Consider the following 18,371-nt stretch of genomic DNA (forward strand, 5'->3'; position numbering starts at 1 on the left):
CGGAGGCCGGGATGGCGGGCGGTCATTTTCACAGGAAGTTCCGGCTGTGCGTCGCCACGTCCATCCTTTTCCGTTTGTGTGAGGGACGGGGCGCAGCGTCACGCGAGGGCAGGTCCCGGAGTTCTCCGCGCGGCGCCTTCCGTTCCTCTTTGTTTTCCGTTCCTCCTGGCGGCCGTTGTGAATGCTCCGCAATGCGCTCCCTCGGAGGGTTCTTGCTGGTCCTGGGGGCGGCCACGGCGGCCCTTTACTTGCTGTCGGTGCGGCTGCCCGGAGAGCCGCGCGCGGGGAGCGGGTGAGTGGGACTCTTCCTCGGGGGGTTTCGAGGCGGTTGTGGCTTGGCAGGGGCCCCGCTCGTGGAGCTGGGATGCTGCGCTCTTCCTAGGGAGGCTGCGTGCGGGGAGGAGGAGGAGAAGCGAGCCTCGGCTTCATTAATGCCTCAGCGGCTTCTTCTCTGTTCGGGATTGTTGACTTGCACTCACTTGCCCCAAGCGGAGAAGGTCCTGGGTTTTTGCTGAGGGCGCCTGCGATTGTGATTGACAGCGAGCCTAAAAATACATCGCCGTCGAAATCCGATGCTACCCTTCGCGTGTGCGGTGCTCGGAAATGTGCTGCTGCATGCTGTGAACTAAGTTTAGGTGTGTAGGAAGTTGTTATGAAACAGCCTCGAGATGTTCAAGTAGTCTCGGGTACCCGTTGAGCTGATGTGAGTTGATGCCCCCTTTCATCATACATTTAAAGCACGTACACACTAATAATCCTGGGAACTGTAGTTTGCTCCTCAGGTACTGCAAATCCCAGCACCCTTAACAAACTGCAGTTCCCAGGATTATGGTTTTTTTCTAATGGGGGGGGAGGGATGTGCTTTAATTGTGCTTTAAATGTATGGTATGTGTACACAGCTGTAAGTAATGACTTGTGGACTTTGGAAGGCACTGTCCTCTTATTCCAAAATTGCTGACTGATTGATTGATTGTAACAAGCAGTGGTGCAGTCGGACGGTCATTTGGACTCTAGACTTAATGTTGTAACTGGAGGCTCTTCAGATGGTAGTGTGTGTTGTGACACATACTTCAGAATCTAGCACCACTGAGCATAAGCTGTGTTTCGGTTTTGTTTTTGATGCTGTTTCAAGAATGCTCGTCCCACAATAAATCTGTTAGTCTCTAAGGTATCACAACATGTTCGAATTTATTCAGTAACATACAGTACTTCTCTTCATGCCTTGGTGCATATTTCAAATGACTTCTTGCTGCAAGTTCTTGGTGAACTTGCAGTGGCAAGCTCAGCCACAGAATGCATTTAATAAAGAGCACTCCACACTTCAGATGCCTTGCTTCAGGCAACATCTTGCTATCTAAAAGTCTAAAATGAAGAGTTGTAGAGGTCTTAAAGCAGAAAGGCTTGGGTCTTTCCAGAACAACAAATATAGCTTAGTGAGAATTGAATGATCCTTATGACTGACCTCTGTCAGTAGTTTTTAGGGGATCAGCTTCTCATTGTAGAGAATATCACTGATTTTTCCCTCATTTCCTTTTTACTTTAGGTTATACACATATCAGGAATTTGAATAGCTGTTAAGTTTTAAACAGTTGTAAAACCAGCGGCCTGTCTTTGCCACAAAATCAAAGCTAAGCAGTAGCCCACCATACACCACAGGTACCAGAATTCACTGCAATTCTTTTCTGCAATTCCTAACTCAGCAAGTATCTTGTAGTAATTAAGGCTGTATTTTTAAAAATGTAATCAACTGTTTGCTTCAGCAAAATATGTTGAAATTTGAACATGATTGTTTTCCAATTTGAATTTTCATGAGCAACTAGTGATATGCAGAACTGATACATTTCACAGACTGACAAATCCTGAGCACTGTGGGAAAAAATACAGCCTAAATTATAACTCTCCTTCTGTTTTAGATTTCATTTAAGAAGGATTCTAACTTTGAATTGCTGCCTCTGATGAATCTCACCAATGTATGCTGTACAGTACTAACAATTTAATACGTGGCTTGCTTTCTTAATTGTCCAAAGTAGCACCTTCCTTGCTTTGCTGAAATGTTGCACTTTATGTTCTGTGTTAGCATTAGGCCACATAGTAAAGATACTATTCTTGTTTCTGCTTGAAAAGTTAATTGCTGAGTTCTTGTTGAAACCAAGCAATGAATGAATGAATGGCATGAATAACTGTGTGGTCACAGTTTAAGAGAAGGGCATACTGTTAATGCCAGAGCTATGGCTGATTGCATGGACCTGAAGTATGTTTACAGCCTACTAGATTCTTGAATTGCAGTAAAGTTGTGAGGTAGAGAAATTTATTAGGCTGACCTGCAGACAAGGATTTAGTTCTTAGAACAAAGGAAGAAGAAGAAAAGGAGCAAGGTGATTACTATCAAAGGGGAACCATATGTTAGTATTCATGTTAGAAGCATGCACAAAGACAGACTTCAGTTAAAATACAGATCAAAAGTTCAACATTTATTGTTTTATAATTTCTTATCTTTCTCCTGATTTTCCACCAGCATGAGCAAGCACAGTATACTTTCAATATGTTTATTGCTGCTTGTTTCCAACACGCACTCCATTGTCCTATCTCTGAAAGACTGAGGATGGATGACTGGATGTATCTGATTCTCTATCCCTTCAGGAGTATAGAGGCTTACCTAGAAGCCAACAGGAACTGACCCCACTGACCAGTGTCCCTCGTGGAGTTTTAAACTGGCCCAAATGACTCTTTTTGAGTGATGGAAACAATGGGCCTCTGTTCCTGCCTAGTAGATCTTCTCTTGGGGAAGGCATTCCTTTGTACATTTTCTTACAAACTGAAGCCACAGTTTCCTGATGCCTCCTAATTCTTAATTCCCTCTTCCTGTAAACACACACACACACACACCTGTGCCTACACAGTTGTGTGGTTGAATTGTTATTTTACTGCATTCATAGTGTGCATGTGTTCTGATGAGCGCTGATTTATGCTATTATTCTTGCTGACTATCTCAGGCATATCCAGCTACTGTATAGGTTTGTTGTTCTTGCCTGGTTGGCATAACACTGTACTGTAGGCTATAGTATTCTGTAACTGCCTGCTGACCAGTTCCTCCCTCTTCTCCCATCTTAATGGAGCTTATGATATTTTATAATATTCACAGTCTTATGTAGATTTAAGTGGTACAGAAATCGAATTTGTAATTTCCAAAAGAAGTTGGCAACCTGAGACCTGACGTGGCAGTTCCCTTACCACATTCCAGACGATCAGGCACATGTAGCAAGAAAGCATAGTGCTGTTGCAACTTGGATACTTAACTTTTTAAATTGTCCTACAAAAGCACATGTTGCAATTAATCTGTTAATATTTAAGATGACATGGTACTTCTTGCTTCATTCCCCTTATTTCATAATTTTCCATGCATTTGTCCATAGAATGAAAACACCTTCATTGGCAGTGTATGTTCACAACTGAACTGCTTATCCTCTTTGTTTATCAGGTCACTAAAGTTTCCTTCAGACCTAGAGGAACTGCAAAAGCTTGCAGAGTTTCTACGGTACTACAATAGAGAACACCATACTTATGTGCTGCTACTGTTCTGCAGTGCCTACCTATACAAACAGTGCTTCGCCATACCTGGCTCCAGTTTTCTGGTATGTATAATACTTGCAAAGCTCCAAGATTTTGGCTTTGCAGCATGCTGCTGAAAACCCATCTGGTCCTTTCCCCCACTTTCAGTGCCTTTGGAAGACTTGCCTAATAACTCCTGGAATGCCACTCACCCATACATTATTCAGCTAGAAGCTAGATTACACTCTTCCTAGGGCCTGGGCTACTCCATTCACATACATATCATGTTGAATTCTATATTTGTGGAAATTCCCTTAGACCACCCACAGCAGAATCCACTGAGAGCAGGCTTCGTCAACCTCAGCCCTCCAGATGTTTTGAGACTATAATTCCCATCATCCCTGCCCACTGGTCCTGCTAGCTAGGGATCATGGGAGTTGTAGCCAAAAATATCTGGCGGGCCGAGTTTGAGGAAACCTGACTGAGAGTGTTATACACTCTTCGGAAGAAATTGTCAGAGTTGAACATGCATTATTAATGCCTAAACTTTCCAAGAACTAAGATTGTCCTCATGAATAACTGATTTTAAAACTAAGCTCAATAACCATCCATGAATGTCCCACCATTCTCTGGCTTATTGCTCAAATACCAACTTCAGTGAAAAAATGATTAGTTAGTGAGAGGAGGCAGAAAACAAAAAAATTATAATCATATGGTGTCAATTTCCTTAATTTGACTTCCAGAATTCAATAAATGTGCACCATGTGTTTACAAAGTTATCTATTGATGGTCACAGCTTTATCCTCACCAGACCAGTTTGTAGACCAGTTCCTGATGGGCAGGTCTACAAATGGGTTTTAGTTAAGAAAGCTAAGTAGCACCTCCACCTACTGTGTATCTAGCTTCCAGTTGCCAGGGAGGTAGCATAAATATTTTGCCTTTCTGCTCTGTGGACTTCCTGGCTAGAAACACAGTGCCGGACTACAAAGACCATTGGTCTGATCTAACAGAGCTGCTCTTGTTTCTATGGTTCATAGAGTCCTTCATGCTTTCCCCACAGTTTATTATGGACTGGATCACTGTCTAGTTTTGCTCTAACAGAACATCCTTGCTGGGGCTCTCTTTGGACCATGGATGGGACTCCTGTTGTGTTCTGCCTTGACATCTGTGGGTGCCACTTGCTGCTATGGGCTGTCCAATGTGTTTGGGAAAAAATTTGTCACCTACTATTTTCCTGATAAGGTGGCCATGCTTCAAAGGAAGGTAAGTCCCAAACCCCTATAAGATTTTAGTCAATGCTTTGTGACTGGGTAGTGCATTATCATAGAGTTGGAAGGGACCCTGAGGATCATCTAGTCCAACCCCCTGCAATGCAGGAATATGCAGCTGTCCCATATGGGGATTGAACCTGCAACCTTGACTTTATCAGCAGCATGCTCCAACCAACTGAGCTATTCATTATCAAGTCTAGCTGTCAAGAATCTGCAGCCAGTATGTTACAATACAATAGCTGGAATTAACAGAAAACTCTTCCAATGAACTGTATAATTTATAGCTCTTGCAATATCATAATTGCATATAGAAGGGAATTCCAAGGCTAGATTCACCCTGCTGCCTATGTAGGCCTAAATACTGAAAGAAAAAAGGGTTTGCAGCAACCCTCTAGACCAGGCATCCCCAAACCTCGGCCCTCCATATGTTTTGAACTACAATTCCCATCATCCCTGACCACTGGTCCTCTTAGCTAGGAATCATGGGAGTTGTAGGCCAAAACATCTGGAGGGCAGCAGTTTGGGGATGCCTGCTCTAGACCATGGGTAGGCAAACCAGGAGCCAGAGCCGGCCCAATCACCTTCTAAATCTGGCCCGCGGACGGTCTGGGAATCAGCGTGTTTTTACATGAGTAGAATGTGTCCTTTTATTTAAAACTAGTGTATTTCAGCCCGTTCAGTAAACGGGCGCTAGCCGGGCGGGAACAGAGGGGAAGCCCTGAGGAGAAGGAAGAGGCCTCTGCCGCCGGCTCCCGCAGTGCGGCTGCTGGCAACAACAGAGAGCGCTGCAGCGCCGGCGGCCCCGCCAGGAAGCCCGGAGCGGAAGCAGCCGTGCTCTCTCCCAGCTCCTGCCGAGCTCCCAAAGAGCGCGGCAGCGTCGGCGGTGCACCTGGTGACCGTGGGATGGAGGGAGGGCGAGGGCAGGTGCCCAGGAGCGCGGCCGCTGGCAGCAACAGAGAGCACCGCAGCGCCGGCGGCCCCGCCAGCAAGTCCAGGGCGGAAGCAGCCACGCTCCCTTCCAGCTCCTGCCGGAGCTCGGCAGGAGCTGGGAGGGAGCACGGCTGCTTCCGCCCCGGGCTTGCTGGCGGGGCCGACGGCGCTGCGGCGCTCTCTGATGTTGCCAGCGGCCGCGCTCTATTCAATGGTGGTCCTGCGGCCGCCAGGCGTGCCATCGCCGCCGCCGCGATCCTTAGCGATCCTTGGTGGGGGAAGCATGCAGTCGGGAGGAGGAACAAGAAGAGGACGACGGGGAAAGTATGGCGGATGGGGGGAGGGAGGGAGGACTGCAGTCCCCGAGGCTCCGTTCGCAACCAGGCCCTTTTGTAGGAAGCAGACGTCCCCCTCCACACGCTTCCGCGGCTTTCAGCGCTCTCTCTGCCCTCTCATGAAAGATAGCCCTGAGGGCTGGGAAGGGAGGGAGAAGCTCGAGCGGATCCGGCCGCTGCCTGCACCTGAGCCGGGTGGCGAGAGGGGAGTGTGAGGGCGAGCGGCGGTTGGCAGAGGGGGGGGAGAGCGTGTGTGTGTGCGTCCTGTCTCTCCGTCCAATCCCTGTGTCCCTGGGGTACATGCGCAGTAACCCAGGGACACACGGGACAACTTGGACGCAGGGACACTTGCACTTTATTATATAGGATGCATCTCTGGGTTATTTATAAACTGGCCCCCTGCTGAAAAAGTTTGCTGACCCCTGCTCTAGACCAGTTGTAGTCAACCTTTTTTTTACCTACCGCCCACTAATGCATCTTTCTTGATGGTAAAATTTCCTTACCGTCCACCAGTGCTCGATGGAAGGAAGATTCAGCTTGTGTCATAGAACCCCCTACCGCCCACCTAGAATCCTGAAATGCCCACTAGCAGGCGGTAGGGACCAGGTTGACAACCCCTGCTCTAGACTCAAGATATTATTCTCTACCCTTTTTATTATGCCAGTATAGAATGGTTATATAATTTATTCATTAAACCAGGTTTATTGGTGGTAATATCAGCTCGCGTGCCTTGAATACAAGCTAATATTTGTATTACAAAATTTGTGTATGTATGCGTGTGTGTAAACACACACACACAGTTTGACCAGATCTTGTTTCTTTTTTGTCTATGGCAGGTGGAAGAGAACAGAAATTCCTTATTTTTTTTCTTGTTGTTTCTGAGGCTGTTTCCCATGACTCCAAACTGGTTTCTGAATCTCACATCTCCAATCCTGAACATCCCCGTTACTCAGTTCTTCTTCTCTGTATTCATAGGTAAGATTAAAAGCACTCAATTTGTCTTAGTACCACCTAATATATTCTCCTCCCTCTTTTCTATTTTAAATGGCAGTGCATGCTTGCTCATTCCCTATCACTTCTAGCTTACCTTTATTGTGTGGGTGTTCCAATTTGATGGACTATTATCTGGCAATAGTGGAAATTGCAATGTGATTATAATTGGAGGTATGCCCATTTGTCTAGGAACCCTTGAATGGCATTTTAACTAATGTCTGTTGAGCATTACAAACCATAGTGCAAAAAATAATAGTTACAGTATTTGATTTTGATTTGTAGAGAGAGAAAAATACTATTTTATGGGCTTTTCTATACTTTTTGTCTCAGGGGGCACTAGGAAAAACTGGTAGAGTTTATAATCCTCCTTAAACACACGCTCCCTTAATGTGAAAATTGATGATGTCCCTAAGGTAACATTAAATTACACCAGTTCTCTGTAAGGAACATAGTGAAAAACGTGCTTCTTATAGAGTAGCTTAAGACAATATTTTGTGTAGTGCAAGCTCTTGCTGGGGGAGGTGACAATTACCCTTTAACTGTGCAGCACAAATCATTTCCCATCCTTCTTGAGCAGTGGAGAATAGATTCTTCAAGATGCTTAGTCTAAATCGCACTTTCTCTCTGCTGACCCTTCTTAGTTTTATTTCCAAATGTGTTCTCCTCAGCATTTGCACATTCAAGCTCTTACCTTATTCACAGGTCCAAGGCAAGTCTGAAAAATGTGAAAGTTTTGCTTATATGAGTATTCTCTTACTTCTGCAGGCCTCATCCCGTATAACTTCATCTGCGTCCAGACTGGTTCAATCCTTTCACAGATCACCTCCCTTGATGCTATTTTCTCCTGGAGTACTCTGTTCAGGATGTTGGCTATTGCCATGGTGGCATTAATTCCTGGGACCTTCATTAAGAAATTCAGTCAGAAGCATCTCAACTTGGACAAAAATAGCCAGAGCGCCCATTTCCTCAATGGGAGAAAGAGTAGCTGAATGGGCTGGGTTAGGGCCAGATATTATAGAAGTCTATTTATGGGAAAGGTGCAATTCCCCCCTCCCCCAACCAGCCCATTTTGTTTTTACTGAACTTTAAAATCCCTGGTGCAGTTGTGGGCATCTCCTTTCAGTAACATATAGACAGAGAACAATTTCTGCTCTTAATGTGTTTTTTTATATTAAAAAAAATTAGACTTGCAAAACTCGTTTTTATAAGGTGCTCACAACTGTTCCAATGTGTTCTGTAACAAGAATGCTGTCACTGGAACAGTTTTATGTCATGTGGTTTTGCTACCACTTAGAGGTTGTAAATGATATCTGCCTAGAAATTTGAGGTTGCTTCCCACATGACAGCAAATTCAGGAAAAGATCACATACAAAGCACCCTTTACTGTTGGCAATCGCAGCGCATTCTATGGGACACATGCTTGACTGGCTGAAATACCAGCACCAACAATTGAATCCTATTATCTTCTCTATTGAGGGAACACATCTTGAGTGATTTTTCCTCCCTCTGCCTGCTTGGGAATCCCAAAGAAGAAAACTAGGTTAATGTAGGCTCAGGGAACTATTGAGGCTTGGAGGACTGACTTATTGCTTTCCTTTCCTTGTAGGCTGGAGAAATGGTGGTAATGAAGTCCACATACTGGCTTTGTTCTCAAAGCCTCAGTATCTTGGTTACTCTGGCAGCAGCAACTATACTTACTGTAAAGGTAGAACGGGTTTAGCAGAATTACATCAGTGCTGTTGCTTTTGCAAATCTAAGAGATCTAGTTAAGGATGAGTAGGGAGGTGAGAGATGCCACTTCTACATCTGCCTTTGTGGGGAGCTACTGAGGTGTAAAGTACTCCTACAATCATGTACTGACTGCTGATGAAATGGAGTATCTTCCACTTTGTTGCAATTCTCCAGCAGAGTATACTATGTAAAATGGCTCCGGGATATCTCTTTGTTCAGGTTTTGTGTCTATTTTAACCTCCCTATCAGTTTTCCTTTGCTTCTTGGAAGACCACATTCTCTGCTTATGCTTTATTTTGTATTCGTTGAATAATGGACATGGTTGTGTTGCTAGTCCATTAGATAATCCACTGCTTAAGGGCTGAGAAAACTTTATTTGCAAGTGAGGTCATCCTTTTTCCTTTGCTACTTAAGAGTATACAATCAGCCCAGAGATGAAGCCCTATCACTTCATCTCAGTATTCTGCACCTCACCCCCTTAGAAAGTATTTGGTAGTGGTCAACAGCCACTATTACAAAAACCTTTCATCGAGTTACCTTTTTGACAAGGGTCTAATTCTCACTGAAGTTGTAGAATTTGAAGGGACCCCGAGGGTCAACTGTGAAGTTTTAACTGAGCAAAACCACTACTTCAGAATACAGATGAAGATGCGTGCTTTTATGTTCTATACAAAAACAAATAACATCCCTTCATATAGAACACTAGCTGTTGGTAAGGCAGCTAACCTAGAACCCTTTTTTGCTGTTCGATGTGACAATCTGACCACCTCAAGTGTAAGTACTAGGCTAATGTTTCAGGAACTCCTGCATGGATTGTTGGGTTTCTTGTGAAAATTATTAATCTACCATAACTGTGCTGGAAGAGGTGGCTTTGTTAAACACTTTGCTATCCTCCACTAAAGTAACGGTATTATGCTAAACTTGTCAACATTAATGACAAGCTTCTCAGGATGGTATTAGCAGACTCCATGCATGTGGTATGTGCTAGAGAGATCGTAATAAACACTGATGTAACAATTGTAGCAATTTGTAACTGAGACAAGGGGAAAAGAAAAATGTCTACTTCAATTAGTCTGTGCAAAAATTATGTCTTAATCAAGTGCCTTACCTCCTGTGTGTGTGTGTTTACATGGAAACTGTATTATCAGATAAATGTTGGTGAAAACGGTGGTGTAAGGTGTTGTTTGTATAAAGGAACACAGTATATGTTTAGCTACTTTACAAGAGTGACATCTAAGCACTGCATTTAAGAGCTCCTCCTTTCCCATCTACAGACAAACTAACTGGGAGAAAGTTCTGCTTCCACTCAGTAGCTTACCTTCCCCTTTCAGCAAGAAGCCACAAGGTAGCTGTTTTAACTCATTTGCACCTAGCCTATGTTCTTCAGCAGTCCTAGATTCCAGGATACTTTGTACTTGGCCTCCACAAAAGCAGTTTGAAGTTACTGTATATCCTAATCTTGTCGAGATTTTACATTGTATCTGTGTGCTGAGGAAAGGTTCCCTTCATACATAGCACAGCCCCCATTATGCGCTAATCTGATGATCTGGGAAACAGGGCAAGTATTGAGAAACTAAGACCATAATCCTGTGCATACTTAGGACTACAGCCTACTGAAATCAACAGAATTGTGCTGAAAGTGTTGACTGTAAGATCATGATGTTTGCCATGGAAACACACTTAACTGTTGCTAGAGGAAAAATAGCAGGTAACTGAAGGGGCAAGTGACAGCATACCCCCAACTGATTGTATTTCAGGAAAAAACTATTTAAAGTGTCACCAATCAGAAAATATAAGAGAGTACACCTTATTCATTAAACTCCTCCCTAGGGAGGATGTGGACTTTCACTATGTATGCTCTATTGTATGCACCACACAGGAGCCAGTGTGGTGTAGTGGTTAAGAGCAGTAGACTCGTAGTCTGGGGAACCGGGTTTGCGTCTCTGCTCCTCCACATGCAGCTGCTGGGTGACCTTGGGCTAGTCACACTTCTTTGAAGTCTCTCAGCCCCATCCACCTCACAGGGTGTCTGTTGTGGGGGGAGGAGGGGAAAGGAGATTGTTAGCTGCTTTGAGACTCCTTCGGGTAGTGATAAAGCGGGATATCAAATCCAAACACTTCACTTCTTCTTCTATGAAGTCATTTTCATTATTCTGCTGGCACTATTGACATATACCTTTCAGTATATAATTAGCAATTAGACAAGTTATATTGTGGAAAGAGCTGTAGCTCAGTGGTAGACCATCTGCTTTGGATGCCAAAAGGTCTCAGGTTCAGTCCCCAGCATTGCCAGAAACTCCCTGGTCTGAAGTCCTGAAGAGCCTTATCAATGTAGACATTATTGAGCTAAATAGACCAATTATCTGACTCAGTATAAGGCAGCTTCCTATGTTCCTATTTTCCACAAGGTCCTGAAGAGAGAACAGTCTTTGGAAATACAGAATTGCATCTAGTGGTGTGTAGGCAATTTACCAAAGCATCCACTTTTTGGTGTAATATACACAGCTACAGTCGCACAGGACATAAGAGCATATAAGCACTTGAGGTACACTGGCTTTTTATTCCATGCATCTGTTTTTGATAGTCAGTCTTGTTCCCAATTGTTATACACTGTTCAATACAAAACAAAATCAAGTTTGCTTCAGGAAGCCATAGGGTTGGGAGAAAAAACAGCATATAAAAGGATTGTTTCAAATGACATGTAAAACCATTAAATCCCATTAGCCACCACACTGATTGTGCCATAGCTGCACCCAGTAGTTAAGAATGCTTTATGAGTTGTGACTATAACCTAATTAAGCAACTTGCCTTGAGTTGCCTCTGGTTTGCATTGCTTATTGTACACATACTGCAGATTGCTATCCCTTAATTAGCAAACCCTTAATCAGGCAGTTGAGGGGACCCAGGTGGCGCTGTGGTTAAACCACTGAGCCTAGGGCTTGCTGATCAGAAGGTCGGCGGTTCGAATCCCTGCAACGGGGTGAGCTCCCGTTGCTTGGTCCCAGCTCCTGCCAACCTAGCAGTTCGAAAGCACGTAAAAGTGCAAGTAGATAAATAGGAACCGCTACAGCGGGAAGGTAAACGGCGTTTCCATGTGCTGCTCTGGTTCCAGAAGCGGCTTTGTCATGCTGGCCACATGACCTGGAAGCTATACGCCGGCTCCCTCGGCCAATAATGCGAGATGAGCGCGCAACCCCAGAGTCGGTCACGACTGGACCTAATGGTCAGGGGTCCCTTTACCTTTACCTTTAATCAGGCAGTTATAATGTTGGAATGCCATTGGCACAGAATAGTAAAAACACAGCCAAAAGGTTAATCACTGATGATTGCACACATGGCAATACTGTCTCATAATCTGGATGACATGATTTGTTGGATTTATGGCTTTCAGTTAAAGGGAACTTTGTTCTAAGAACTAAATCTAGACTCTGCAGCACAAGGCCATCCATTCCACTGACACCCCTAAGATGCTAACAGAGTGTTTACACAAAGACTGAACTACTTTCCTACCCTACTACAACAAAAATGCACTGTTTTGTTGGTGCCAAGAAAGCATTTCTTGTGCTGCTTTACTCCTTGAACACAAAAGCAACGTAATGTGTGGAAGAAGCATGGTGGCTACCTACTCCTTTCTGCCAGTAAACTTGCCACTTCTTTCTAGGGAAAAGGACAATTAAAGTGTGTGTTTCTCTGTAGTAGTATTTCCAGCTACCATAGTTTTGTCTGTGTCTGTTAATATTTAATGCTTTGGAGTGTTGTTCCCAGAGAAGAAAGTAGATATATAGTCAGTACCTTTTATTAGACCTACAGAACAAAGCAGGCTTTTTAGAGCCCAAAGTCACACAAATACCTGAGAGTCTGTTTCCACATTAAAAAGGACTTAGCCCTCACATTTAAGAGAGAGACTTAAAAACATAACCTCCATACTCTAAGAGAACATCAACCATTTAAAATCTCACCTCTGTTAAACCAATATAATTTTGGAGCACAATTCACCATCCATATTCTAGGGTTAGTAAGTCTATCTTTTTGAGGCACAACATTTACAGCATTTTTGTAATACACTAGTACAACACCATGTCTCTGCCAGGCTACATGCTATGGCGTCACTGGGGCAAATTCAGCCCCTCCCTGCATGAAACAGCATGATCATATGAGGTGCTCTGTTCCCAGCAGTGGCAATTACATGGAGTGTGGACTAGGAAACTCACAATACAATGATGCTGTATCATGTGGTGAGTGCCCCTAGACATTGCAACACTAGGGAGAAACTCAGCACTGGTCTGGTATTTCCAGCCATTATCCTGGTGGTCATAGCATATAGCCCAGCCCACAGTTAACTATATAAACAATATCACAGCTCTCTAACTTAGAAAACTTGGGTGGCTTAGCTTGATTTTCCTCTTACTTGGATCTCTCCACAGTCCTGAAATTTGCTAGAATTGTCTAAATTTACAAAAAATATTTGTGCATTTAAGAGTACCCTAAAGTTGTAAGCTGCTAACAAAAGGTATAATGGCATGGGGGAAAATATGAGATGATTAATCTTATTTCTGATTACATTTTCAGCTCTTTAAAAAATGACTTTCAGTTGAGCAAAACCTGTTCAACTTAGAGGAAATGGCTCTGGAAGAATTCTCTCAATGGCACAAATCACAAATACCAGTTTTGAATATTCTACAGTTGAGTATTAGACACACCCAAGCACAAGTTGCTAGTTGTTAACACCTGATTTTCATAACCACCAATTTACTAGCTGCCTTAAATTAATGCCCCTTTATTTCAACAGCTCTTTGGGGATCAAAGCAAAACTGGATTTTTTAAAATGTAAAGGAAAACCCAGGACACACACATTTATGAGGAGAGAGCATGTCCTTTGAGACACCGGTTGTCATAACTAAATGAATTTTCCTTAAACCTTTAAATACTCCCTCAACATACTATAACTGCAGGATGACATCTACAGATGCAGGCTGTGTGCAAACACCAAAAGAAACAACCATAACAGACACAAGAGGCCATTAAATCAGACACATTTTCACTAATGTTAAAGACTCTGGGGAGAGGTTGTACTTCAGTACGAGAGCACATACGTTGAATGCCTAAGACTGCAGGCTCAATACCTCTAATTAAAAGATCACAGGACTTTCCTTTGCCCAAGACCCTGAGAAGTTATGCTTTAAAGCTGACAGTTCTACATTATATATATGAGGCATTTCATACTAATGCTTCTTGCCCTAGAAAAGAGATTAGGACCACAGTGGGCTAACAATACCAAGTGCTTCATATGGGAAAAGCATCATGCAGCTACTTGTCATTCTTGACACCATCCCCCACTTCGTCTTATTGCAAAAAATGAACTTTTCAAGAGCATAGTCAGCTAACTGGGATATGAAGTGAGCTACCAGCTGTTAAACTGGAGTCTTTATGCTGGGCTGGGGGGTGGGGGGGAGAGAAGAGTGTTTATTGCCAAATTGTCTGATTCCATTAGTAAAGCAGACTGTTTCCAATTCAGAGATCATCCAAACAACAGCATTTTGAGTAAGGTACCCATAAACATGACAGTGTTAGTAATAGCACACTACGGACACACTGTTAAGACCATATTTATGGAAGACAATCTTACTTGGCTACAAGTGATCGCCAAAGAAGAAAGGAGAAGAGTAAAAGCAAAGCAAAGTAATTGTCCACAGGGGCCAGGAAGAATGTGGCGAAACTCAAAGGAGAAACAAAGGCTGCAAGGTAGTTGTACTGATAGTTTGGATCAGGCACCCCCAAACTTTGGCCCTCCAGATGTTTTGGCCTACAACTCCCATGATCCCTAGCTAACAGGACCAGTGGTCAGGGATGATGGGAATTGTAGTCCAAAACATCTGGAGGGGATGCCTGGTTTGGATCATGCCAAGAATGACATGCTTCTCAGAAGAAGCACCAAGCTAGGGGTCTGTGATGGACTCGACAAGTGCAATAATGTGCTGCTTCCCCAACAGCTTGGTCCATACACCAATGGAATGGTATTTATTGAAGTGTCGAATAAGCAGCATCTGTGCCCCCCCCCCAATAAAAGTAATTCACCCTTAAGCTTTCCAGGGAGTACAAGTGACCAGACAGAATTTCCTTCAGAGTGGGCACAGCTCAGATCAGTTTAGTGTAAGCATATTAAGCTTAAGGAATTCTTGTTCAATTTCAAGTGAACAGGGCTTATTTGCTTTTGTTGTTTTGTTTCATTCTGATATATCACAATGTTTGGGACTGCAGCTGGGAGGCTAAAGCATGCCAAGAGGTCTTAGCTCTGCATCCTAACCATGTCACACTCCATGCACATGCAGCTCAGGACTGCTTTAATTTGCTTGGACGGGCCTACTCCCCGTCCTAGTGTCAGGCTGCTGTAGCCAGCAAAATAAGCATGGCCTATTACACATTATTAGGTCACAACATTAAGAAAACACCTTGGCTCCTCCTCCTGGGATAAGTAGCCATGAAGCAACTGAACAGGGACCACCAATATGTTGTGCTACAATATACCCTGCCTTTAATCTATAGAAATTAAAATAAATAATGACATAACTTAAGATTCATGTAGTCCAGCTACATAATTTTAAAATATGGAATAATTTAACTCATACAATACTGCTCTCTGTATAAGTAAAGAATTTCCCTTCATTTTGCCACTAGACAATTTTAAAAAAATATCAAATCAAATGTAAACAAACAACATGCAACCCATCTTTGCCCTTCATTTTGGGGGTGGAGATTGTGGGGTGCAACTGCTACTCACTACTATAAATATGGAAACTGCTAGAATACAATTTTACACTCAAGACAATGAACCGTTCTTCCCTGAATGTAATTAACTAGAGACAAATTGAGGGCACAGCCAAAATTACTGGCAGAACTTTGGCTATAAAACCAAAATAGAACGTTTTAGTGTTTTTGTTTTGCTTCCGTTGGACATGTCAGTTAAAGGAGCCATGATTATAAACCTCAGGAAGTTGCTCAGGAAAAATGAGGTATTGCAGAAGGAAAGTGGAATACCATTCAATTAGGAAAGGCAATAGTCTTGGACCCTCTCCAATCAAAAATTCATCAATACGAAAATATGGCTTAGGCTCATGGGTGTACCCAGGATCAAAACTAGGGGGGGGCAGGCAATGACGTAGCCAGGATCCTCCCAGGAGGCGTGGTCAACATCCACGCCCCCCGGAGGGGAGGGGGCGGTCACACGGTTCTCCGCAACTCCTCCCCACCGGCCTCTGCTCTTTTTACCCTAGAAAAAAAAGCGCGCCGATGGTAGGCTGGTGTGTGTGCACGCTCTCTCTTTTTCCCTCACGCCCTCTTCCTCTTCCTCCTCCCACTCGCTTCTGCAGCGTTACAAGCCTTGCCACAGACAGAGCTTTCCAGCCTTTTCCAGGCAGCTGGGGGCAACTCCCACCGCTGCCTTCCGCTGGGGTCTGTCTGCCTTCCGCTGGGGTCTTACGCTGTGCCCGCTGTGGCAAGATCGGGTACCCGACCGAGAAGGACAAAAGCGCGCACCGCGAGCTGTCTCTGCCCCCCCCTTTTAGCTTCTGGGAGGGCAGCTGCCCCCCCTGGGTACGCCCATGCTTAGGCTCCCTCAGACCCAAGATGAAGGGCATTCTCTACTCATCATTACATTTCAATATTACCTTCCACCAGTCACACCACAAAACAAGCAGAGGCCACTTGTGTGGTTCAGGCCATACTATTCCCTTGGCTTCATCCAAGTACAATACTCCCTTACGGTGTTCGACCTATGGTAGGAAAATTTCTAATTTCTTCCTTCAGGATAGTCCTCAGGATGTACAGAATGTGCTTTTCCATGGCTTGTGAGTTCTTGATCTTCACTAATTTGATCGATTCATTTTTCATTGAAGGAAGCAAACAAAAGGCAGGTTGGAATGGAGAGGAAGTTAACTTAGAAAAACAGCATCTCAATTTCTCTCTGTTCACCAGGCACTCCATGCTGTGTCACAGTGGCATAGTGATGCTGGAAAATGCTTGAGAGAGGCTGAGGCTAGAATACAGCAGCAGGATGTCACAACCAACCAATGCCAAATTAAAAAAAAAACAATTAGTTCCAACATGCTAGGGGAGCAGTGACTCAAGATACATCTTTCCAGGAATGTGAACAAGTTCCTATTGAAAAAGTTACGCTGGTTACACTGATGGCATTTGTTCACAGTTTACCTGATCCACTGCTTCACTGGATGTGATCAAGTCATTGAGTTAACTTCATTTCCGGACTTTCAGAGCCGCATGGCCTGGTCCCATGTCAAAAGTAGCATCAGATCCTAGCCTTATGCATGCTGTCTAAGACTCAAAAAGATTGTTGTCCTTCATAGGCTAGTCTTCTGAACTTCTTTCTGCAATCAATTATTTTGTCTATGGATACAGTTCACTCTTCAGAGTAAAAAGTGTTAAAATGCCAAAAATATGATACAATAGCTCAATTATTCAATAAAATACATCCCTGCCATTCGTGATTGAAATGCTCACCGAGAAACCAATTCATCAGAACATTTCTCCAAAGATTCAAGTTATTGCAGATCATCTGGGTGATGGGGTGGAGATGCAGCTTCTCAGAGGAATGAAGAGGGGATTCTTGGGGGAATCAAAATGCCAGTTGATCAAACAACTGAAGGAGGGAGGAGATACATCTTTACCAGGTTGCAGAGCTGCAGGCTTTACTGGTCCTCACTGTTGCATCAGAGCATTCTGCATCTGAAGAGTCACCACCTGATTCTCCAAACTCTCCAGGATTCTGCATCACAAATCCCAGAGAACAACTTTTAAAATCATTTATTGGCACTTCAGTTTTATGGCATTTTTATCTGCAGACAGAATGGTCTCTGGTCCATCTCAAAAAAAGGTGAAAGCACATATGAATGTGTAGCTCAGCCTTTAGTTTTCTGGGAATCTGATGCATGCAATAGATTACTGTGCCACAAAATTCCTGACGTGATTCTGGCCATGTCCTTATATACTAGGGTTGGCATATATACGGATTTCCCCGGACATCCAGAATACTGCAGTCGGCAGCAGTGTCTGGGCGGGAATTGGGAAAATGTCTGTGAAAATTGGCACGTATGGTAGCCCATAAAACGGCAGTGACGTTTTTGCATAAAAATAACTCAAAAATTGCATTTTAAAAGCGATTTTGCCCCAAAAGCTGGATGTACTAGTTTTGTTTCTGTAAAAAAATCTTTTAAACCCATGGGAAAGCATGCAAATATACAATCCCACACAGATTAACTTTGGTTTGAATCTTTCATTAGTGTGGAGTAAATAAGCTATTTGTCAAGTTGGCACTTGAAGGAACTGGCACAGCAGAACCCTGAAAAGGCTTCCTGCTTCTCAGTGAACTAAAATACTGGGGAGAAGTAAAACAATGGGACATCAAATAAAAATAGAATGATGTAAGAAAAAACTGATAGCGAAAGCAAAGGCTAGCAGAGCTCCAGTTGGAAACCTTGCAATTTTTTATTCAACAGCCCTAGTTTCCAAGCATCTAATTAATACTTTAACCTCAAGCAATGAAGAGAGT

The 18,371-nt window shown here is 43.6% G+C and overlaps 2 protein-coding genes across 13 annotated transcripts in view; one reads left to right on the plus strand and one right to left on the minus strand.

Annotated features, from left to right (window-relative positions):
* Positions 1-88: 88 nt before the first annotated feature.
* Positions 89-8,245, plus strand: TMEM41A (transmembrane protein 41A). Its single transcript, XM_035132509.2, has 5 exons — positions 89-292; positions 3,479-3,632; positions 4,651-4,812; positions 6,922-7,060; positions 7,844-8,245. The coding sequence occupies exons 1-5, from the start codon at positions 192-194 to the stop codon at positions 8,065-8,067; spliced, it is 780 nt and encodes a 259-aa protein (XP_034988400.2). The 5' UTR covers positions 89-191; the 3' UTR covers positions 8,068-8,245.
* A 3,820-nt stretch (positions 8,246-12,065) lies between these two features.
* Positions 12,066-18,371, minus strand: part of MAP3K13 (mitogen-activated protein kinase kinase kinase 13) — a 46,452-nt gene continuing 40,146 nt past the window's right edge. For all 12 annotated transcript variants that reach the window (XM_060274609.1, XM_035132504.2, XM_060274611.1 and 9 more), the window contains one exon: positions 12,066-17,588. In XM_060274609.1, the coding sequence (XP_060130592.1) occupies positions 17,487-17,588 (102 nt within the window). In that variant the 3' untranslated portion in view covers positions 12,066-17,486. The remainder of the gene's footprint in view (positions 17,589-18,371) is intronic.

This window comes from Zootoca vivipara, chromosome 5 (genome assembly GCF_963506605.1).
Source record: "Zootoca vivipara chromosome 5, rZooViv1.1, whole genome shotgun sequence".
Taxonomy (NCBI): Eukaryota; Metazoa; Chordata; class Lepidosauria; order Squamata; family Lacertidae; genus Zootoca; species Zootoca vivipara.

Excerpts from the sequence above, each read along its gene's own strand:
- TMEM41A (XM_035132509.2), top strand. The coding sequence starts at position 192 with ATGCGCTCCCTCGGAGGGTTCTTGCTGGTCCTGGGGGCGGCCACGGCG. Across the intron at positions 3,633-4,650 it reads TACCTGGCTCCAGTTTTCTG|AACATCCTTGCTGGGGCTCT; the intron begins GTATGTATAATA and ends TTGCTCTAACAG. Across the intron at positions 7,061-7,843 it reads CTTCTTCTCTGTATTCATAG|GCCTCATCCCGTATAACTTC; the intron begins GTAAGATTAAAA and ends TTACTTCTGCAG.